Source organism: Natrix helvetica (assembly GCF_964273705.1).
Source record: "Natrix helvetica genome assembly, chromosome: 12".
Lineage (NCBI taxonomy): Eukaryota > Metazoa > Chordata > Lepidosauria > Squamata > Natricidae > Natrix > Natrix helvetica.
The window spans coordinates 20560405-20580356 of NC_138556.1; the positions used below are offsets into that span (position 1 = coordinate 20560405).

The 19952-nt window shown below is 47.1% G+C and overlaps 1 protein-coding gene across 1 annotated transcript in view; it reads right to left on the bottom strand.

The window, feature by feature from the left end:
• The window catches only part of VPS13C (vacuolar protein sorting 13 homolog C), a 52761-nt gene that overhangs the window by 17575 nt on the left and 15234 nt on the right, over window positions 1-19952 (bottom strand). Inside the window, exons 23-58 of the mRNA XM_081965251.1 lie at window positions 19814-19943; window positions 19523-19601; window positions 19081-19226; window positions 18796-18949; window positions 18470-18546; window positions 18277-18336; window positions 17146-17299; window positions 16929-17045; window positions 16384-16487; window positions 15901-16068; window positions 15381-15685; window positions 15140-15287; window positions 14033-14141; window positions 13663-13772; window positions 12767-12923; window positions 12254-12333; window positions 11606-11665; window positions 11230-11386; window positions 10809-10931; window positions 10437-10540; window positions 9938-10105; window positions 9179-9483; window positions 7966-8110; window positions 7301-7457; window positions 6668-6792; window positions 5741-5910; window positions 5217-5458; window positions 4740-4969; window positions 4550-4642; window positions 3757-4122; window positions 3539-3628; window positions 2194-2349; window positions 1798-2062; window positions 955-1115; window positions 522-643; window positions 112-406 (exon numbers count right to left, since the gene is read on the bottom strand). Of these exons, the coding sequence (XP_081821377.1) occupies window positions 112-406; window positions 522-643; window positions 955-1115; window positions 1798-2062; window positions 2194-2349; window positions 3539-3628; window positions 3757-4122; window positions 4550-4642; window positions 4740-4969; window positions 5217-5458; window positions 5741-5910; window positions 6668-6792; window positions 7301-7457; window positions 7966-8110; window positions 9179-9483; window positions 9938-10105; window positions 10437-10540; window positions 10809-10931; window positions 11230-11386; window positions 11606-11665; window positions 12254-12333; window positions 12767-12923; window positions 13663-13772; window positions 14033-14141; window positions 15140-15287; window positions 15381-15685; window positions 15901-16068; window positions 16384-16487; window positions 16929-17045; window positions 17146-17299; window positions 18277-18336; window positions 18470-18546; window positions 18796-18949; window positions 19081-19226; window positions 19523-19601; window positions 19814-19943 (5632 nt within the window). The remainder of the gene's footprint in view (window positions 1-111; window positions 407-521; window positions 644-954; window positions 1116-1797; window positions 2063-2193; window positions 2350-3538; window positions 3629-3756; window positions 4123-4549; window positions 4643-4739; window positions 4970-5216; window positions 5459-5740; window positions 5911-6667; window positions 6793-7300; window positions 7458-7965; window positions 8111-9178; window positions 9484-9937; window positions 10106-10436; window positions 10541-10808; window positions 10932-11229; window positions 11387-11605; window positions 11666-12253; window positions 12334-12766; window positions 12924-13662; window positions 13773-14032; window positions 14142-15139; window positions 15288-15380; window positions 15686-15900; window positions 16069-16383; window positions 16488-16928; window positions 17046-17145; window positions 17300-18276; window positions 18337-18469; window positions 18547-18795; window positions 18950-19080; window positions 19227-19522; window positions 19602-19813; window positions 19944-19952) is intronic.

A 19952-nucleotide genomic window follows, 5' to 3' on the forward strand; every position in this document is an offset into this window, starting at 1 on the left:
GGTGTTGCCAAAAAAAAAAAAAAAAAAAAACAAGGGGGGGGGGAATGTACTGAATGCTGAAATCCCCTGGGCTTTTTTGAATTGCATCACAGCCCCCCTTGACTAAGGTACCTCGAGGATGTATTGCAGAGAGTAAGGCAGAAGATTCTGCAGAGTAAGTGTGGGGTAGAAATGAATAATGTAGGCCGGCTCCCAGTCCTCCTTGTGAGTTGCGATGAAGTTGAGCTCATCGGGCACGGCCGTGGATTTCAAGCGGAGTGGCAGGAAACTGGTATCGGTGGCTGGGCATTGAAGCATACAGGTAACTTCACTACTCCTGTGCAGTTCTTCTTGCCAAGATATGTAGGTTGTGGATGGCTCATATTGTCCCTTCAAGACGCCTGTTGGCTGAACAAACAGCTGACATCTAAGAAACCAATCACAGAAAGCAGAAGACGTTGGAGGAAAAAAGCAATGCAAATCCTTGGAATCCTTTGCAATAAATAGAACTGCTTAAGTATCTGAATGAGCGAAATATTTACCGATATGAATCCAATGGAACATGAAATTCCTCTTCTGGAAGAGACACACCTAAAGGCCTCAGCTGTTTAATATCCTTAGCAAATTTGTAGATTATAAATGGGACAGAGAAGTGGTTTTTAATCTGAAATGGAAAAGAGAATGTGAATAATACGTGAATAGATTCATGGTTCCAATAGCAGAGAAAGAATTTCTGTCGTTCAGGGTAGAACTGTAGAGTTCTTGACGGTCTCTAAGCTTGGTAGTTTTCTTGCAGACATTTCATGGCCCGACTAGGGAACATCATCAGTGCTAGAAGGGAGGGGGGTTTTCTCCCTGATGCTATACAGTACCTCGCCTGCCAGTAGGGTGTGGTTTTCCACATGGGATCGGTGCTGCACGCTCAAGGTGTGCAAGGCTTCACACACCGAAGTAGGATCACAAGACGTGACTTACCTGGAGAGGGGAGCGCAGGGTGATCACTTTGTTCCCTTCTTCTGCGTCTATCTGCACCACGACCGAGTTGGAGGAGCTGCTCTGGGGCGCTCTCACACCGTGGAGCCTCCGCCCTGGCTTGGCGATGGGAACGGCTGAGACCTCACTGTAGCCTTCAGGCCCTGTTTGGCATCAAAACAATTTTCTTTATGTTGTCCCTTCACCTTTGCTTCTTACAAAGCATAAAATCAGTTTACAACTCAACTATAATTCAGGCTCCAGAAGCTTACAGCTACTGTACATAACTTGATCTGCTTACAAGGAAAATAAAATATTTATTGTCACAGGACTGTGATAAACCAAAGGAAGCGTTTAAAAAGTTATTGTCTGAAAATCTTTCTCGATCATTTGGAAATGCTTCTTTCACCTCCCCAAAGCTCAGTATATTTGACTGATTATTCCCTTTTTTAAAATAACAGAAAATATATACTGTAATATAAACCCCTACAAATATAACTGAGATGTAGGAGATGACCAGGCTGAGCCCGAGGGAGGGGTCAAATGACTAAAAAGTTTGATGAATCCCTGCCCGTCCGCAAGAGAGCTGAGTCCAGCCCATCCTTAAATGCTTCCTTAATTCCCGCTCATTTCCCTTCGCTGTTAGTAGCTCAGTTTTTTGTAAGGAGCTTAAGCATGCAATCAACCTTTATGCTCATTCGAAGTGCTCCTGAAGCTCCTGGTTTCTCTGGCGCTTGACAGCAAATACACTACGCATAAAAAGTGCTTAAGAGTGGGGGGAAAATAAAATGGAAAAAAGGATGAAGAAACATGGCCTCATAGCAATGAGCGGCTGCAGTTCCTTACCAAAGCTCAGGGTTAGCAGAGAGCTGTCTTGGCGACGGAGGATGCTGAGCCTCCTTTTGTCCAGGGACTCCGAGGTGGCACATTCCAGTTCTAGGCTCTGGCCAAGCCCGATCTCGTGGGTGCTCTCGCTTCTAGGAAACCCCACGGCCTGGAGGCTCCTGCAAGCCTGGACCCTGACGGGGATCCCCAGAGCGTTTCTGACCGTGAAGGGAGCCCGGTCTTTCAAAGTGACGTCGTAAGTGGAAGCGGTTCCTTCCGAGAAGCCCTAGCAACAAAGCCCAGGTTTACTACTTGGAGAACGGTGATGAAAGACCAGTCAAAGGAAGTGAAAGGTGGGAGAATTCTGTCTGAACCGTAGGAGGGGGAGGGTTCCTTCCCCCACCCGATCCAACTTACCTTGGCTAGATTATTAAGGACCGTTAAGCAACATTTGGATACGGTGATATTCATGGTGTCTTTGGAAGAGATAGAGATCAGCTGCTGGGCTTCAGGGAGGAAAATGAAGTCATCTCCTGGCAAGAGAGCTCTGTCCTGCTCGGGGTTAGTCTTCATCTAAGGAGGAAGAGGGGGGGAAAGGCCAATAAATGACCCTCGGAACCCCAGGAAAGGCCCAGTTTGGGGTCCCAGGTTTGCTTTGGACAGTAATTCGTCCTTTGGCCTATGAATGTCTAGAACACAGATGGTGAAACTTTTCGGCACCGAGTGCCAAAACCGGAATGTGTGTGCAAGTGTGCGTCTCGGAGCATCAGAAACTCGAAGATCAGCTGACCGCCCTGCACATGCCTGATTTTGCCTGTCTTTTGGGGCCCTTTTGCCCTGAAAAATAGCCTGCTTTTTGGCCCATTTTTTGGCTATTTCACACCATTTTTCAGGCTGGTCTTGGGGTCATTTTTTGGGGCGTTTTTGGGGGCAAAATGGCCTGAAAACGGTCCCCAAAGCCCCCCAAATGACCTGGGTTTGGGGCCTTTTTTGGCTGCTTTTCAGGCCGTTTTCCGACACTCCGGCGCCCTCAAAGACCAGCTGGTCAGGGTGTCAGAAACCAGAAGAGTAGCTGGCAACGGTGCGCATGCCCACAGAGAGGGTTCTGCGTGCCACCTCTGGCAGGCATGCTATAGATTCGCCATCAGAGGTCTAGAATAAAGGCAGCATTATACCCAAATTGTGAACGTCCTTATTTCCCCAAAAGAAAAGGAAGAACTATAAATGCAGGCAAAGAGTTCCTTTAGTCTTAGAGGAAGGAAAATAGCAAGATGAGGCAAATTTAAAGGGAAGCAACTTCTTATTTTAGAAGTTCCTAATGCTTAAATCAGTATTTCCTAAACCCAAGCAAATTACCCGAATGGCGTAAAAGTGATTTTTCTTTGGGTGGTGGCAAACAAGCCCACGTGTTTTTCTGCGCAGTTGGTGTTTTATTTACAACGTGTAAACAGGACTTTTGGATGAATTGTTTTGGGTGATGAAGGAAAAAGTTTGGGAAGCACTGGCTTCAATACATTTAATATGTGGTGTTTTAGTATTAAACACAATGCGGAACAATACGTTTTTTCTTCAGCTATTCGAACATTAGCGAAAACATTTGCATAAGTGCTTACACTGAATTAATGTTAATTCTGTACCTGGTCCTGAAACAAGGAGAGGAAACGCGGCTATCCCCTTGCCTCATGAAGTTCCAGACCAGCAATTCCCCCAAAGGATGGAAAAAATACAAATGGGCAAAAAGGAACATTAAAGGATTGCTTACTTCCAGCTTTAAGTTCCAGCGACGTCCTTCTCTATCCACTTGTTCTATCAGAGGTTCCCAGAGCGCGTGGTTTTCATTGTAATAATTCACCTGGGGTGCAGGAGGGAACACAACGCTAAAGCACGCGGAGCTTTCTCTTCCCGACTAAACTCAAGGGTCATGGAAGCCTGTGACAAGGTCAAGGGACAAATACCGAGGGACCGGCCCTATTTACGTACCTCCAGCGTCACATCAGCTTGGGCTGACATGAGAGAAGACCAATTTTTCACCGTTCCAGAAAATGCAGATTCTGCTAACAGTAAAGGGACGGTACGATGTCCCAAGCCGCACTCCAGGGTGACTTGAACCGATTTCACCACCACCAGAAAATGTTCCTTTTTTTCGCTCTGCTCGCTGGCTAGCAAGGCTTCCGTGGCTTCCGTGGCCATGTCGACGCCCAGGAACCAACTCTGGCACTCGTCCACGGCCTTGACGCTCCAGAGGTCCACAGGATTGCAAGGGCTCCCTCCGGATTCCTCCTCCTTGGCCGGTCGCTTCATAGCAGCCAGGATAGTCATAACAGTGTTGAGAATGATTGGTGACACCTTGAAAATGAAAAAGGAGACGAGAGCTGAGCGATTCACTTACAATACAGGCAGTAATTGTGGAGCAGGGATTTTCAAACTTGACCACTTTCAGAGGTGTAGACTTCAACCTCCACAATTCCCTGCCCACTGGATCCGGCCTTCACAGTCAAAGTCTGGACTAAATCAAGGGCGTTGAACATATCAGCTTGCATTGAGGAGCTGCTATTTACATATAAATTCAGAGTGAGGGTGAGATTTTTCCTTATAAAATCAAACCAATATTTTCACTATGGGGGACCAGAAGGCAGAGGCTCAGGACTGTGTGTGTATTGCAGGGATCCTCCCTGGAAGAGTGGAGTTCCCACTCGACACTGTAGATCTCACCTCAGCTGCCGATTTTTCTAGAACCATACCTAAGCATCAGGGTGAGCAATTTGTTACTAACTTTCACAACCAAGGTGTCCATGTTCACATCCACGCTTTGCACTCCAGAAGTATCCATGGTGGCTTCCACAGTTAAAGAGCATGGCTGCACCACCTAGAAGAACACCAGCAGAATACTGGGGTCAATGCCCCCTTCCTAGGGGCGGGAATGAAGCCCCCTGCAAAGGGGAAGATCCCACCATGGGGCTCACCGTGGTGACGTTCTCCTTTGCCGTCCCCAAGAGGAAGGGGCAGGCCAGCACCCTGAGGTCCAGCACCCGAGCCGTCATCTGCTGGGCCTCGGAGCCGCCCGACAGCATGAAGCTGCCCTGGAAGGAAGCTGCCAAGGCTGGCGCATCGGCCTTGCTCAAGTTGGCCACAAACACAATTTCTGGATCCAAGATGTGCGCTACCACCGACAAGTTTGATGGCGCAGCTGCAGCTGTAAAAGTTTAAATTCGGTTTGTGGCTCTATGAAATCACAACAGAGCAACAGCACACACCATCCTCCCCATGGCTAATAAGCATAAAGCAACCCTGCCTTGGCCTCTCTGCTCTGACCATGGAGCAGCAGCACATCCAGCCCAAACTGAAAATAAAGCCAGTGGCCCCAAGAGCACAAAACTGCCCAGTGAGTAAGCGTTACAGATACTCAAAGCGGCTGTGCCGGACTCCTCCCGTCCGCTGACCTTTCTCGGGCTTAGGCTTTCCCTGGGAAGCCGCCTTCAAAGGGAACTGGGCTGGTCTTTCCGCCGGTCCGGCTGCAGGCATGGACTGAATGAAGAAGTCGGCCACTGTCAGCAAGAACTCCATGCTGGCACACAAATACAGCTGATCCAAGACAGCTACGATGTCGGTCCCGTTTTTATCTTGCTTGTAGTGGATATCAATCATGACACTATCGGCTTTGCCATCCCTTCTGGCCAGCATTCTGCAAAACAGAAATGCATTCCTAGGCAAGATGGTTGAATTTAGGAGGGAAGAACTTGGAATAGGTTAATCCAGTTTTGTACCCTCCGATTACCCCGATTCCTAGAATTTCCGCTGAGAAGGCCACCCTCTGCAAGGCCTCGGATTCAACAGACCTTGAAACAAATCCCAAATCTCCCCGGCACAAGATTTTGTTTCACGGCTGACCATGCGTGTTAAGCAACGTGCCGGTGGCACCCATGGCAGAGAGGTGGTGTGTTCCAATGACTGCTGGACAGCTGACCTTGCAGTTGCCTTCTCCACCCCTTCCCTGAGATCATCCAAGGTGCATGTTTCCATCTTAGTGCTGACATCCAGAGAGCCGTCCGAAAACATCTGTCCTGATGACCTCATGAAATGCAGCCCCAGTTCTCCAAGGCGTAAATGGCTGTTGTGAAGCGAAAGCTGAGGTTTCTACGAGATATAAAAATGGCCGAGATAAAGGGATTAAGCCTCACAGCTCAGAGACTCCACACACATCTCCTAGTTTGGGCCTTTCTAGCTGAACGGAGAAAGAACACGGATGAACTTTTTTTCTATTAAAACAACCAAATTCAATGAACATAGAAAAAATCTCAAGAAAAAAGTCTTAAGACTTTGACATTGGGGAATGCCCAGGTTGTCAACAGAGAAAAGCCCCCAAAATATCAGAAGTGAGAAGGGGAGAGGGGGGCAGGAATTGGAATGGCGCAGGGAAGGCTAGAGGCCATATCAACAGTGTGTGTGTGTGTCAGGTTTCAAAAGATGCCCTAATTAATTCATGAGCCTCGAGCCAAGTTTCAAAAGAAATCCAGTCATTTATTAGGAACATTATTTCGGCAATACCCCATTGCCCCCGTTTCTTCCCTCCCCTCAGTCTGTGTCATAAATCACATTCACCAATGAGGTGCACGCCTCACAAGCCTGCTGAGTAATCTGAGATCCGACTCTAGTCAAAGGTATGCACCTTTGGCAACTTTATGAGTAGACATTGTGTGTGTGAGTGAGTGTACACATATATGAAGAGGCACACACAAATGGCTAACAAGCTCTAAAGATAAAATTTCACGTGTTTTTGGAACAATCTCTCCTTTTTTGGACCACACAGATCTCCTTGGCCTGTGATATTTTTTTTGTAACGCTGTATCTCGGGGTCCCAAGGAAATTGGCTTTCAAGAATATTGTCACCAACCTGGTTCTTATCGGCATTGTAGAGAACAACGGAGAGCGATTCAAAGTTGAAATGAAACATCACGGCCACACTTTTCTTCAGCTGGGCTTCCCCAAGGGCTTCCTCTGCAGGAATCTCAGGGCTTCCTGGATGATTGAGAAACGAGAAAGGGGCTTGAAAGCAGCCGTGACTACCGCTTGTCTGAGGACTGGTACTTGAGAGCATTCTCTTCCATTCAATGCCAACCCCGTTTGATCTGATTTCACAAATGGAAGCTTTGTTAGAGCCCAAGACCAGCACACCTTAGGCCACCTCTTTTTATTCCACCTTTGCTTTTTGCTGAATTCCAGGTGCCGTCCCCATCTAGTGCTCTCTTCTCTTATACATAACGACAACCCTGTGAGGTTGTCCGGGACAGGGTGGCTGCCCCAAAGCCACCCAGCCACTTTCATGTCCAAAGACTCCCGGTTTGTAGCTAACACCCCAAACCTGTTTTCCCCAGTGCTTCCCAGTACTACTTTGTCCTGATGGTGGTAACAAATAAGTGATGCATTTTGCAAGTCTTTGAATTAAATGCTCAGGACGAGTCCCTTCTGGGAGAGGGGCGGTCTAGAAATCACATAAAAGTTTAAAGTTTAAAAAAGTTTAAAGTACCTTCCTCAAGGCCAGCCACAGCTTCAGCTTCGGGCTTTTTAAACGCCTGAGCATCTGGCAAGGTTGAGGGTGTGGCTTTGGGATCTGCAGCAGCTTCACTCAGATTCTCCAGCAAAATGTTCATGAGCAAAGTCAAGTCGTCCTGACTGAGTGAGAACTGCAAAGAGAAGAATCTTTTATTAAACTGCTTTCCTCCGGCAACGCTGCCCATTTGGCCTCCCCCCCCCAACCTGATGCAAATAGTAAAGCTCAATCTTAGGCTGGCAAAAGATCTTCCCACAACAGTTAAAGCACCTCCACCAGCCAGGTGGCAGACTCTCGGGAGAGGTGGGGGTGGGAATGCATTTCGTTGCTGGTATAGGTAGGAAATACCTGCCTGTCACTCTGATGGGTCTGCATGCATTAGCCAGTGCCCAGTAGCAAAGATATATGTACAGAGTGATTGTGGCACCGTCAGAAAAGGCAGAAATTGTTGGTTTTCTACTGTGTTCACAACAGGCAGGAATGCTTCCACCCAGAAGGGGGGAAAAACCTTATGTAAAGAAGTTGGAAGTGGAGATAAGCCTAAGTGGAAAATCAAAGCCCCCTTCAAGGGCAAAACCAGTGTAGCCTCTATGGGAACCCAAGCGATTGCTATAATCCAGAGCTTCTATCCATGACCTTACCAGCATGGCCTTTAAGTCTCCTTGGATGGTGATCCCTGGAATCTGCAGATACCAATCGGAGGCCAAGTTCCTCTGAACTGAGAGCTGTAGGTTGACCGGCTGCAAAATCTTGATCTCTGCCTGAGGGCTGCTGCCCACCACCGTCCTACAAATGAAAGGGGGACGGGCGGAAAGTCACCAGGTGGCTCCCTGGGTAAAGCAGCCCCTCCTGCCGGCAGCGCATAGCTTCCCTGGGAATAGCCCTTCAAGGCCTAAAGCTCACTTACTTGGGATGCTGGCTGGGGAATTCTGGGAGTTGAAGTCCACAAGTCTTAAAAGTTGCCAAAGTTTGGACAACGCCTGCTCTAATACAACACCCCCCCCCCCCCCACAGGGGCCTTTCCATGGAGGGAAGTCTGCTTTGGTTCCTGGTTCCTGCTTTGCCCCAAAACAATTTAGCCCAATAGAGGGGGCCTGTCCTGACTAAGCCCTTCGGAAGCCCTCCCTGTGTCTGATGGGGAAAGAAATGTAAGATGGCTTGCTTAGAACTGCCACTTGCTCTGGTTTATGCTTGCATTCATAACCAAAGGTGGAGGAAGATGGCTAAAGACAGCGGTTGCGCTTCAGACCACTTCACAGGGACGGGCAGGGTCTCTTGTCAAGCCTTCAAGGAATGGCTTTGTCAGGCCTGCAGCCATCTTTTCTTGTAGGTCTTTGGCCTGCCACACTTTCTATTATTCTGCTGTGCATTTTCTATTGTGGGAAAATGGGAGGGGGGAGGATTGTAAGGAGTTAGATGATATGTAGCCATAACAACATTCTTTCTAGAAAGCCAAGGTCATCCTTTGTCTTTGAACCTCTGCACCTGACCGGAACTGGATGGGAGGAATCTGTCTTCGTGGCAGTGGATGATTGGACCATGGGATGGACTTGTGGGTGTGGGGATGCAAGATCTTGAACTTTCAACGGGGTGGGGAAAACCGGGAAGCTTTCAGATTCAGGTTTTCCCAGATGTGCCAACATGGCTCTTCTAATAAATTGGAACTTTGAGGAATGCTTTGCCTCGGACTCCGATTTAATTTTGGATGCTATTTGGAACCCTGACAGACTTCTCTGCTGCAGAAAAGTGTTCCCACTGCCAGGAGAAACCCCACAGCAACAAGCAAGGAACACCCTCAATGGGCAGCCATCTGTCTGCTGATCTGGAGGGGAAAGAGGCTCAAAACATTCATACCTGGAGATCTTCAACTGGGTGAGTTGGATATCCATCTTGTCAATCACGGGAGGAGGCGTCTTCTTCTCCCCAGAGACCAGGGTGAATTCGTTCCAAACTCTGATTAAGCCAAGATCGGCTATCAAGACATCATTGGACACGGAAGACTGAGGGATCAGGATGACGGGAGCTTTCAGGTTGATGTCCATCGAGAGGCGAAAGCTCTTCTGAGCAAAATCCTTCATGCTGGAGGCGGCCTTTTCTGCCGCTTGAACTGTAGCCGCGCTCAGCGCCTCCTTGGCCATTTGGAAGTGGTTGAGAAAATGCTAAGCAAGGACAGAATTACAAGGCTAATTAAGCAGCCCCGCTGTTGGGAGGTCAAGAAAGAAAAGTGAAAATGGATCCCCCAGGTGAGTTTAAAAAAAAAGTGAAAATAAGTATTAATTGTGTAAACTTTCCAACCATCTCATTCTCTAATGTCACAATGTAAAGGAAGAAGAAGTAATGACCAAGCTCTGCACTGCCGGACCGATGCTGTTCTTTTCTATCCTTGGTGAGGAGACCGGGATTTTGGGCCTACACATTTGAGAACTGCAGGGTCAGCCACTGTTTCTCCACTTTAGCAACTTTAAGATGCCTGGACTTCAACTCCCAGAATTCCCTTCATCTTCCGGATCTGAGCGATGAAGCGAATTCTGGGAATTGAAGTCTACGCATCTTACAAGTGTTCAAGGTTAGAGAAGGCCGATGTAAGTTGACAGAAAAGAACGGTTCTCTTACCAGAAGCGTCATGAAGAATTTGTGCACGTAGACGATCTGAACGCAGCCCACTTTCAGAGACATTTTGCCATCAACCTTGGACATGTCCATGTAGGCCTCTCCTTCGGTGGCATCGGAATAAAGGGTCATCGTGAAGCGGAAGACTTCGTCTCCCACTATCGAGACTGTCTGCAAAGATCACATGTGCCACGATTACCTCTTTCTTCGATCTCATCCATCGGGGTCTGCCCTGCCCTCCCCTCAGCAAGAAAAAAAGGGTCCCTGGGGTGTCAGCCCCTGCCCCTCAGAAGTGTCCAGCTCCACCAGGCCCCCCTCCCTGCCCCCAATTCAGTTTCTCCATCTCGAGGGGGAAAGGCGACGTGTGAACAGGCCAGAGTGTGCAATTCTACACTCAGTGCACTCAGATGTGCTTTTCCCCCCTCTGACCGTCTCTTCTGTTCCTAACTCTGCCAAACTGGTCCATGAGGCTCATTCCAAGGCCTCCCAATGCCACGCTCACCTTTTTATGAACCGTTTCCGGATCGACGTTGGTTATGATGAAATCTCGAAGCCGGGCAAAGACTTCAGTCTGCTTTGTGGTTGTAAACACACAGGCCTCCATGCCTGGGGGGGAAGGAGGACAAAAATAAAAGGGGATGTCTTCCATTTTTGATTGAAGTTTGGGCACTGGGATTTTTCTTAGGGAATTTACACTTAATCTATTACTAGTTCTCCTCTCTTGCTGCTATAGGAAACGTATTTGACCCAAGGACTGAACGAGGAGAAGAATTCCATCCTACAGCAATAGCAGGGTTAAGTAACTGGGAAGGAGGGCAGCTGAATACTGCTTTTTTTCTTTTTAATTCCCGTGGATTATTTCAAATGCGCTTACCTTGAATTCGTATATCTGCAATATTAGCTTTCTGGTTGCAGACCAAAATGTTAAAGGCATTCAGTTTGGCAGTGAGCTTCAGGTCAAACACGTCATCAGAGATGGCTGCAGGGGGAGCAGCATCTGAGGGGCAAAAAGAGATCGGTCAGCGTGGTGGGCTATTTCCTCCAGCCGTGCTCCTCGCTCTTCTTCTTCCTCCTCCTCCTCCCTGGTCTTGGAGCAGTGAACGAGGTTTTGTGACCCCCCCTCCTTCTGCTTCAAACCCATGCAAAGAAACTTGGAAATTCAAAAGGCTTCTTAAATTAATGGATTTAATTGGCTCAGCATGGTCAAAAGGGATCGCCTTGGTTCCTCAGTATTAAATAGGATTGGCGGAGAGAGGGAGGGAGGGAGGGAGGGAGGGATATCAACCCTCCGATACCTGATTTTGCAACAGCTATTTTGGAGTCTTCTGATGGTCGCTCTACATCAGCTTCCTTCTCAGCTGGCATGATTCCACTTGAGGCAGATGTGAAAAAATTCATGATAGAAAGCAAGGCTTCGGTGTGCAAAAGTAAGTCTAACGAAGAAAAGGATACCTGGGGGGGGGAAAAGGAGGTAAATGAAGGAGGGGCCTCTCACATGAAAACAGGTTTTTACCATTTAAAAAGGCCCCTCAGCCCATGTGGGATAAATGTGAGTTATTGGGCTTAACAATCCAATTGGAATCTGGGCTATTTTAGTTCAACTAGCATTTGTTCTCCAAAGGACACCCTCCCCTGGGTAGCTAAGACCAGGCTCTTATGGACAATGCTCACATTCAGCAACTGTTTTGTTCGGTTGTAAACGGTGTCAAAGTGAGGACCATCAACATCGGCCTAAACGAGAAACACAAGTTCAGTTTGCAGCAGATGGCAAAACAGTAGCAAAGCACACGCGTGTTCACGCAGACTGTTATGTTACGGCAGGGCCGTGCGCTTGACACACGCAAGGCGTGGGACACGGCATTGCCATCAAAGCTCCTCTTGGTCCGATCCCGCCACTGTCATTTTTTACTGTGTCCTGCAGGCGGCCCTGGGTTCAACATCTACCTACTTCTGCCAACTGCTACCTCAGTAGAGTAAGCCCCACACCATGTCCCCCCCCCCCCAGACATGCCGCAGAAGGGACCAATGAGCAGAGTTCAATTCCCAAGAGAGAAAAAGGGGGAAGGAAGATGTGTTGCCTTCCTCATGTAGGAATAAGAGGCGAGTCCCCCTCTGCATGCAACTGACAGAGAGACCCCCACACAATCCAGCCTTCTAGCAGAAACTTCTAGCAACTGAGATTCAATTCGGCTTTTTGTAACATACATTAATTTGCTTTATTTCACTTTGATTCTCTGTGTAAAATACACTGCCATTTTTGTTTTAAGCATCCACTCATAATACCCCGCAGTAATTTTTAGTTTTAAAGAAGTGCTTAACCTTAACGTATTCCATCTTTAGAAGATGCTTGCCAGATTCATCTGAAGAACTAATAATATTTAATGGATCTCCTTTGGAATCTGTAGAAAGAATACAATTCATACTTAAACTGTTGTAAGTCAAAGCCACTCACTGACAACAGAGTTCCTAAGCAAGGAGAAGTGGGTGAATACAGCAAAGAGGGTGCAATCTTCCTCGAAAGAATAATCGGTGGAATTTCAGAGACTCGGAAATTACCCCAAATATACAGAAAATAGATGTTTCATAAGCTTGATGAAGTCCTCCCGCCTAAGGAGGAGAATGGGAGTCTTTATGGAAAAATAGCAAGTTAAACAAGACTCTCTAGAATGCTTAAAACTCAAACAGGGCTTTGCACAACGAAGAATAAAAATTCAGAACACAAAATTGAAATATTGAGAAAAATGTGATCTGCAGCTTAACATTGTCCTCTAAAAACCTGTGTGTAATCTGAGTTACATTCATTTGTTAAATCCTTCATTAAATACGACTTACCAGTGAATTCAAGGCAATTCATCTGGACTTTCTGAAGATATGCTGTAAAAGTCATATTGTGCATTTTAATTCTCCCTTCACTTCCAAGTTTTAATACTGTGAGCCTGTATAAAGGAAAGCTTTGCTTTTCCACTTGCTTCGTTAATGTAACTAAGACCTGAAAGAGGGAAAAGAAAGTATATGAAATATAGCATGGGCACATAAAAATACACCAGCCGTTCATATTCCAGTTGTCTATCTACATTTGCCATTTTGCCAAACCATCTTCAAGGAGAGGGGTGTGCTCTAGGAAGAAACGAGAATTCAGGTCTGTCAGAAGATGCCAAAAATCCTGGAATCCACAGAGCCTTTAATCAGAACAGAGCAAGTCATGACCCTGACTTGTCCTGATGGAGGCACCATCCAGCTGGCTCCGAATCAGGAGTCCTGAGACACCCCACCATTTCTCACCAGCCAGGATGAGCCTGGCAAGTGGGGTGCTAACCTACTCCCCCATTTCTTTTCAGCCCTCCTGCCCACAGGAGGGCAAAGCACCAGCTTTGCCAAGTTCAGCTGTTGGCATCAGCTAGAAGGGCAGGAAGAGGCCCTCCAGAGAAAGGAGGAAAGCCCGCTGGGAATAAACCGACGGGTGGACCACCAACAATAACCGGTTCTTCTGGCCGGAGGAAGGAGAGCAAATAAGGCTGTCCTTGCCAGCACTTATTCAGGAAACGGGATACCTTGGGTCTGACTTAGGCTTAAGCTGTTGCTGCTGCTGCTGCTGCTGCAGGCCGATTCAGAAGTGGAATGCTCCACTGCCAAGCAAATAAGCGGTATTTAAAACAAACAAATCAATCAAAAGGAGGATCGGTGGGTAAATACAACTGAATCGAGGCAGAGCGTCATAAGTTGCCTACCTTGTTTATTTCAAAGTTCAGCAGGAGGCTGGTCCTATCGTCCTTCAGGGCTTCTTCCGAGAGGATGGACTTTGGGGTTCCAGCCGACGGCACCGTTTCTTTCACCTTGCCTGCGCATTCCAAAACAAGGGACTTCCGTTTAAAGGCGTTCAAACCAGGGCTTCTTTATGAGTTTAAGTCATGAGCTGTGAGCCTGGATCAGGCCATGAGCCCCTCCCTCCCCATCAGAGCCCCTTTCAGTCTGCTGCCATCTGCCTGTCTGTCCACGGAAGAACAACCCCAGATGAGCTCCCTCCTCAACTCCCTGAGGGGGGGGGGGAATGCTCCAGCTACTCAACTGGGAACAGGGACCCACCCAAAGATGTCCTACCTTCCGTCGAGGCTGTTGGTTGTGCCCCAGGGTCTGTTTTGTCTGCTTCAGCCAGGTTTTCACTCATAACTTTAAGCAGGACGTTTAAATCCTCCTGACTCAGGATAATCTAGAAAGGGGGCATTTGGGGGGGAGGTTACGTTTCTTCAGGCTGAATGAGCTGCCACGGAACAAGGGGGACTAGCCCCAACCCTGCCCGTCGAATGCACAGCTACGTTCATCCGCCTTTTGGGCGAGACCCTCCTTAGCTTCTATCATTCACCGCCCCACTCCCCTTTGCTGTGCTTCTGTCGTAAACAGGGCAGAGTGGAGGTTCCACTCAAGACCATTATGGGAGCCACTGGTGCAGGGGTGAAATCCAGCAGGTTCTGACAGGTTCTGGAGAACCGGTAGCAGAAATTTTGAGTAGTCCAGAGACCCGGCAAATGCCACCTCTGGCTGGACCCGGAGTGGGGAGGGAATGGGGATTTTGCAGCATCCTTTCCCCTGCCATGCCCACCAAGCCACGCCCACCAAGCCACGCCCACCAAGCCACGCCCACAGAACCCGTAGGGAAAAAAATTGAATTTCACCACTGCAGTGGAGACAATATAACTATCATCCCATCTAAAACTCCTCTCTGTGGTTCTTCCTGGTCAGACACCTCCTCCTTCAATATCCCAAAAGGCCTCATTTGGGAGGGGCTAAGCCTCAGCAAAAGCCAGGATGACAAGGTTACCCCCCCACACACACCCCCAAATCATCGTAGTCTCAAAGGGGGCCTCTAAGTGAGGGACAGATCAGCAAACCCTGATGAGGATGTAGGTCAGAAAAGGCGCCGCTCTTCATACTGGAATTAATCAAGAGCACGGAAGAGGTCAGAAGCCAAGAAGGCCTCATAGAACGAGGAATGTACAAGGAAGGATTCTCCCTGCCCCCCCCCCCCCAAAATGAATGGGAACAAAGCCAGCTTGGGGAGCGGGGGGGGTGGGGGGAGAGTAGAGCTGGCTGGAGAATTCTGGGAGTTGAAGTCCGCAAGTCTTAAAGTTGCCAAGTTTGAAGACCTCTGCTCTATGGGGACCCTGGGAGAAACTCACCGGCTGCACAAGAGAAGAGAAATTAACTTACGCTGATGGTATCAAGGTAACCTCGGACTTCCACCAGGGGTATTTTGTGGTACCACATCCCGGCCAGGTTGCGGTTGACCGAAAGGTCCAGATTAATGGGGCGCAAAATTTGAATGTCAGGCTGCGAAGCCCCTCGCTGCAAGACTGTCCTAGAGGAAGTCACACAATGATGGTGGGGGTTAACGTAACGGAATCCTCCCCAATCACACTGCGCTTCACGGGTGAAGAGGAACCCGATTTACCTGGACAGCTTCAGCTGGGTGAGGTGTACCTCCATTTTATCCACGATGGGAGGCAGTGAGCAATCCTCCACCGGCACCAGGCTGAACTGGTTTTGTACTTTAATCAGCCCAAGGTCAAAGACCACAGCATTGCAAGAGACGGAAGACTGCGGGATGACGATGACGGGGGCCTTCAGGTTGATGTCCATGGCGAGGCGGAAACTCCTCTGGGCGAAGTCCCTCATGCTGGTGGCGGCCTTCTCGGCGGCCTGCACCGTAGCGGCACTCAAGGCCTCGGTGGCGATTTGGAAGTTGCTGAGGAAATTCTGTGACAAAGCAAGAGGTTCGCAGGTCAGGAATGGGCCGAGGAAGCAGTGGACCGTTACTTAACGGTGATATTTAAGTGATGCATTTTTTAGCTTCTTGTTCCCCGTATGAGAGAGAGAGAGAGAGAGAGGAGAGGGAGGTTCTTTGCGTCCCAATATAAAGACTTCCTTCCAGGCCCTGTGAAAAACAGAACAACTCCTCCTCCCAGTCTTACCAGGAGTGTCATGAGGAATTTGTGTAGATAGATGATCTGAATGCAGCCCACTTTGAGAGCCACGGTTCCATCCACTTTGGACATATCTGTGTAAGCTTCTCCCTCAGTGGCCTCCGGGTATAAGGCAAGGTTGAAACTGAAGACTTCATCGCCGACTATGGAAACCGCCTAGAAGGTGGGCAAGCAAAAGTATCAAGGGCTGGATTGGTAGTTTCTAGATGGGTATCCAAAAGATGTGCAATGCTCGACAAGCACACAGAGCCCTCGCTGGTTCTTAAAGGCAGAAGCTCTGAAGCCAAGGTGGACATGAAGAAGACACAAATGGACTCGGACCAAGTTCGCACAGGCTGTTTCTTCCAAAACCCCTGGAGAAGGAACTTCCCGGATGCCCTCGTGGGGCGTCTCTTGGTACAAAATACAAGAGAGCCATCCTGGAAGCTAAAAAGTCAGAATTTTGACTTGCAATCAAATGAGTAACTGTACCTTTTTATGAATTGTCCTCGAGTCAACATCAATAACAACAATGTCTTTCAGCCGAGCAAAGAGAATAGTTTGACTGGACTGCAGAAAAAGGAAGGAGTCGAGGCCTGAAAGGGGGGAAAAATGGTTCATCATTTGCTAAGAACCATAGAAATGAAATCTCAGAGCTTAACTAAATAGACTAACCTTTACTATGTTATTCAAATTCCAAAAGCACATTTTGAAGCGGCTTTTGAAATATTTCTAAAATCTGAGCCACTGAATATATTGGGCCAAAAGCCAAGGAACTAATCTCATTCTGTCCTGTCTTTGTGGACCACTTGAAGTGCCCAGGTTTATGCCCAACTGCCTCCCCCCCCCCCTTCATTTCAAACCACCAGAAGTGCATCTATTTAACTGGTCTTCCGCTACACAAGATCAGAATTGAGAAATCAGAAACGAGTGAACTCAAAGTCCTCCAACAGATGGGATTTATTTCAATAATTCAAGCTCAGAGAATGTTCTTGACAGCTTGGAAGAACTGAATAAAGCAGGCATTTTCCCATTACCTTGAACTTTTATTTCAGCAATATTGTTCTTCTCATCACAAACGTTCAAACAGAAGGCCTCCATCTTGGCAAAGAATTTGAAATGAAACACATCCTTGTCCTTGCTCGTTTTTGCCACTGTAGAGAGAGATATTTTTAAATAAATCAACAAGATATAGACCTATTCCAGGCCACCCTGAAAGGGAGAAAACACCACCCAAATATGGCTGCCCGTTACCTTCTTTCCACGTAGACTCCGTCCTCTGGGTCTCTTCCCGTCTCTGCAGGGCTGGTGGCTGCTTCTCCCTTGCTGGGGCCACAGCCATGAGATACCCCAGAGCAGAGAGAAGAGCCTGGGTGTGCAGCACCACTTGGAGGGAGGAGAAGGTCACCTGTGGGGTTTGGGGGCAAAGACACCTCTTCAAAAGCAAGCTCTCCCCATTCACCCACCTCTCCACCAGAATCACTTTCTTGATGCCCAAGGATTACGTTGTTGGTTCAGGGGAAAATAGGGCACCCCTGCAACCTGGCTTTCCTGTGCATTTCATAAATGGGCCTCAGCCCAACATCCCCAAGAGAAGCAACCATTTTCTTAAGTGTAATTTGGGTGTCGGGCCTGCAGCCATCTTTTCTGTTGGGTCTTTGGCCTGCCACACTTTCTATTATTCTTCTATGCATTTACTATTGTGGGAAAAGGGGAGGGGGGATTGTACGGAGTGAGATGCTATGTAGCCATAACAAAATTCTTTCTAGAAAGCCAAGGTCATCCTTTGTCTTTGCACCTCTGCACCTGACTGGAACTGGATTGGTGGAATCTGTCTTCATGGCAGTGGGAGATTGGACCATGTGATGGGCTCGTGGGTGTGGGGATGCAAGCTCTTGAACTTTCAACTGGGTGGGGAAAACCGGGAAGCTTTAAGATTTGGCTTTTCCCAGATGTGCCATGACTCTCTTCATCAATTGGAACTTTGAGGAATGCTTTGCCTTGGACTCTGATTTAATTTTGGATGATATCTGGAACCCTGACATTGGGTTCTCTCTTCTTAGACTTTCTTTCAATTGTCATCTGACACCCCATGATGGCTGAAAAGGACTCAAGGTCCCTTCTTCGTCTGATTTAGTAGGCTAAGGACACAGCAGGCTATTTCAGAATGAAGGAGGGCCAAAGAGAGGCGACCCCTTCCTGGATACGGCTGAGAGCAGCAACACAAAGAAGGGTTTTTCAAAAGTCAGGCACTGCTATAAAAACCTGCTTAGTCTTTTCCACCCAATCCACAGTCTTGGCAGGGAGTAGAGGGCGCTTCCTTAGCAGCAAAACCAGCATTATTTACAATTAAGGTTAGGATGAGTTTTCTTAAATTTTCCTTACCTCCATTCTTTGTTCGGTGTTGTCAAAAACTGTCTGAAATTTTGGACTGTTTTTATCGGCCTGAGAAGAAATATAATCAATATGTGACTAAAAATTGAAACACAATTTTCATATTGTACAAAAGCAATTATTTGCACATGCAGTTCAGTACGTATCATTTGGTAACATATTTTTTTTAAAAAAAGGTCTTTACCTTGATATATTCTACTTTCAAAAGGTTTAATCCGGAGACATCCGATGAACTGATCAAATGAATTTGCTGCCGTTTACCTGCAGAAATATGTGATATCTAAGAAATGACAGGTTATGTAAAGCCCACGTGGTTTTTTAAACTAAGCCTTTTCTACAATTAGCTCTTTTAAACAAAATCCATAAGAATTTTGCTTTGTTGTTTTTTTAAGACTATAGACTTTTTGGGTAGAAATTTTTCTATCAAGAACACAAATCAAATCATGATTTTTTCTCACCCTCTGCCCAAAAGTACATTTGTGTAACTGCTTAACTTATTAACCAAATTACCTTGAATTTCATAATAATTCAGGCTAATCTTTCTCAAGTAAGTCTCAGCTTTCAGGTCAAATGTCCTAGCAGTGGCTTCCATCCCAAGCTGCTGCACGTTAAATACAAGTATTGTTTCTTCTCTCTGCAGCTGCTTGGTCAGTTCCAAAACCACCTAAATAAGAGACGCTTGTTGAATTTGGAAATCTGGGCATCTTCAAATACAGGCAGTCCTCAACTTATGACCACAAGTAGGAATCAAACTTCGGTCGCTAAGTGATGCAGAAAAAAAACCCCCACACTTGCCTCCTTAATTTCAAATTTTAATTGCAGGTCTGTCAGCTCCTCCTGAACAGTTTTAGTTTCATTCTTCAGCTGCTTTTTTGGGGGGGAAACCACTTTCTCTGGTTGTTGGGGATAATCATCGAAATCAAAATATTCATCGTCAGATTCTAAGGAAGAAAGAGTTATTAGGACATTCTGTGGGCATCAAAATATTCACCTTGGAATGGATTCATTAATCAATGTTTAAATAAAACTGGGTTTGTACAGTCATTTGCGGGAGGGGCGAGGCCGAGGGGGTTTCCATTTACCATAACTTGGTTTTTTTTAAATGTGCCATTTAAAGGTTTTAAGGCAGAGTTGTCTGAGCCACAGGTGTGCCTTCTAAAATAGCCAGATGCAGCAGCTGCCTTGGATTTGCCGTAATTTTGGCTGTCCTTCCTTTTTTCCTTTTTTTTTTTTTTACCTGATTCTAATTCTTCCAGCAATAGTGTGGCCCCAAGGAAGTCTTTCCTTCCCTCAGAGACCACAGGAATGGCAGGAGCCTGCAAAAGAATGAGAGACGGTGAGAAACCACTGGATTATATTTTCATATAATCACAACACTTCAGGCTGGAATGTTCCCCCAGCAGTGCCCAGCTGGCATGACTGCTTCACTAGTATTTATTACACTTTTGACCTTTCTGTGTCTCGGAAATGCCAATAATTATGGTAATTACTGGCTGTACTTTCCCCAAATGTACAAAGAGTTTGATACCTTTGCAGCTGAAACTGAAACATTGGATTTCTGTGGGAGGGGAATGCTGTCAATAAGCTCAAAAATCCCTTTGATCTTCTGATCAGAAATTCTCAGGTGAACCAAAGGAAGCTCGCCTGACACTTTAAACCTAAGGATA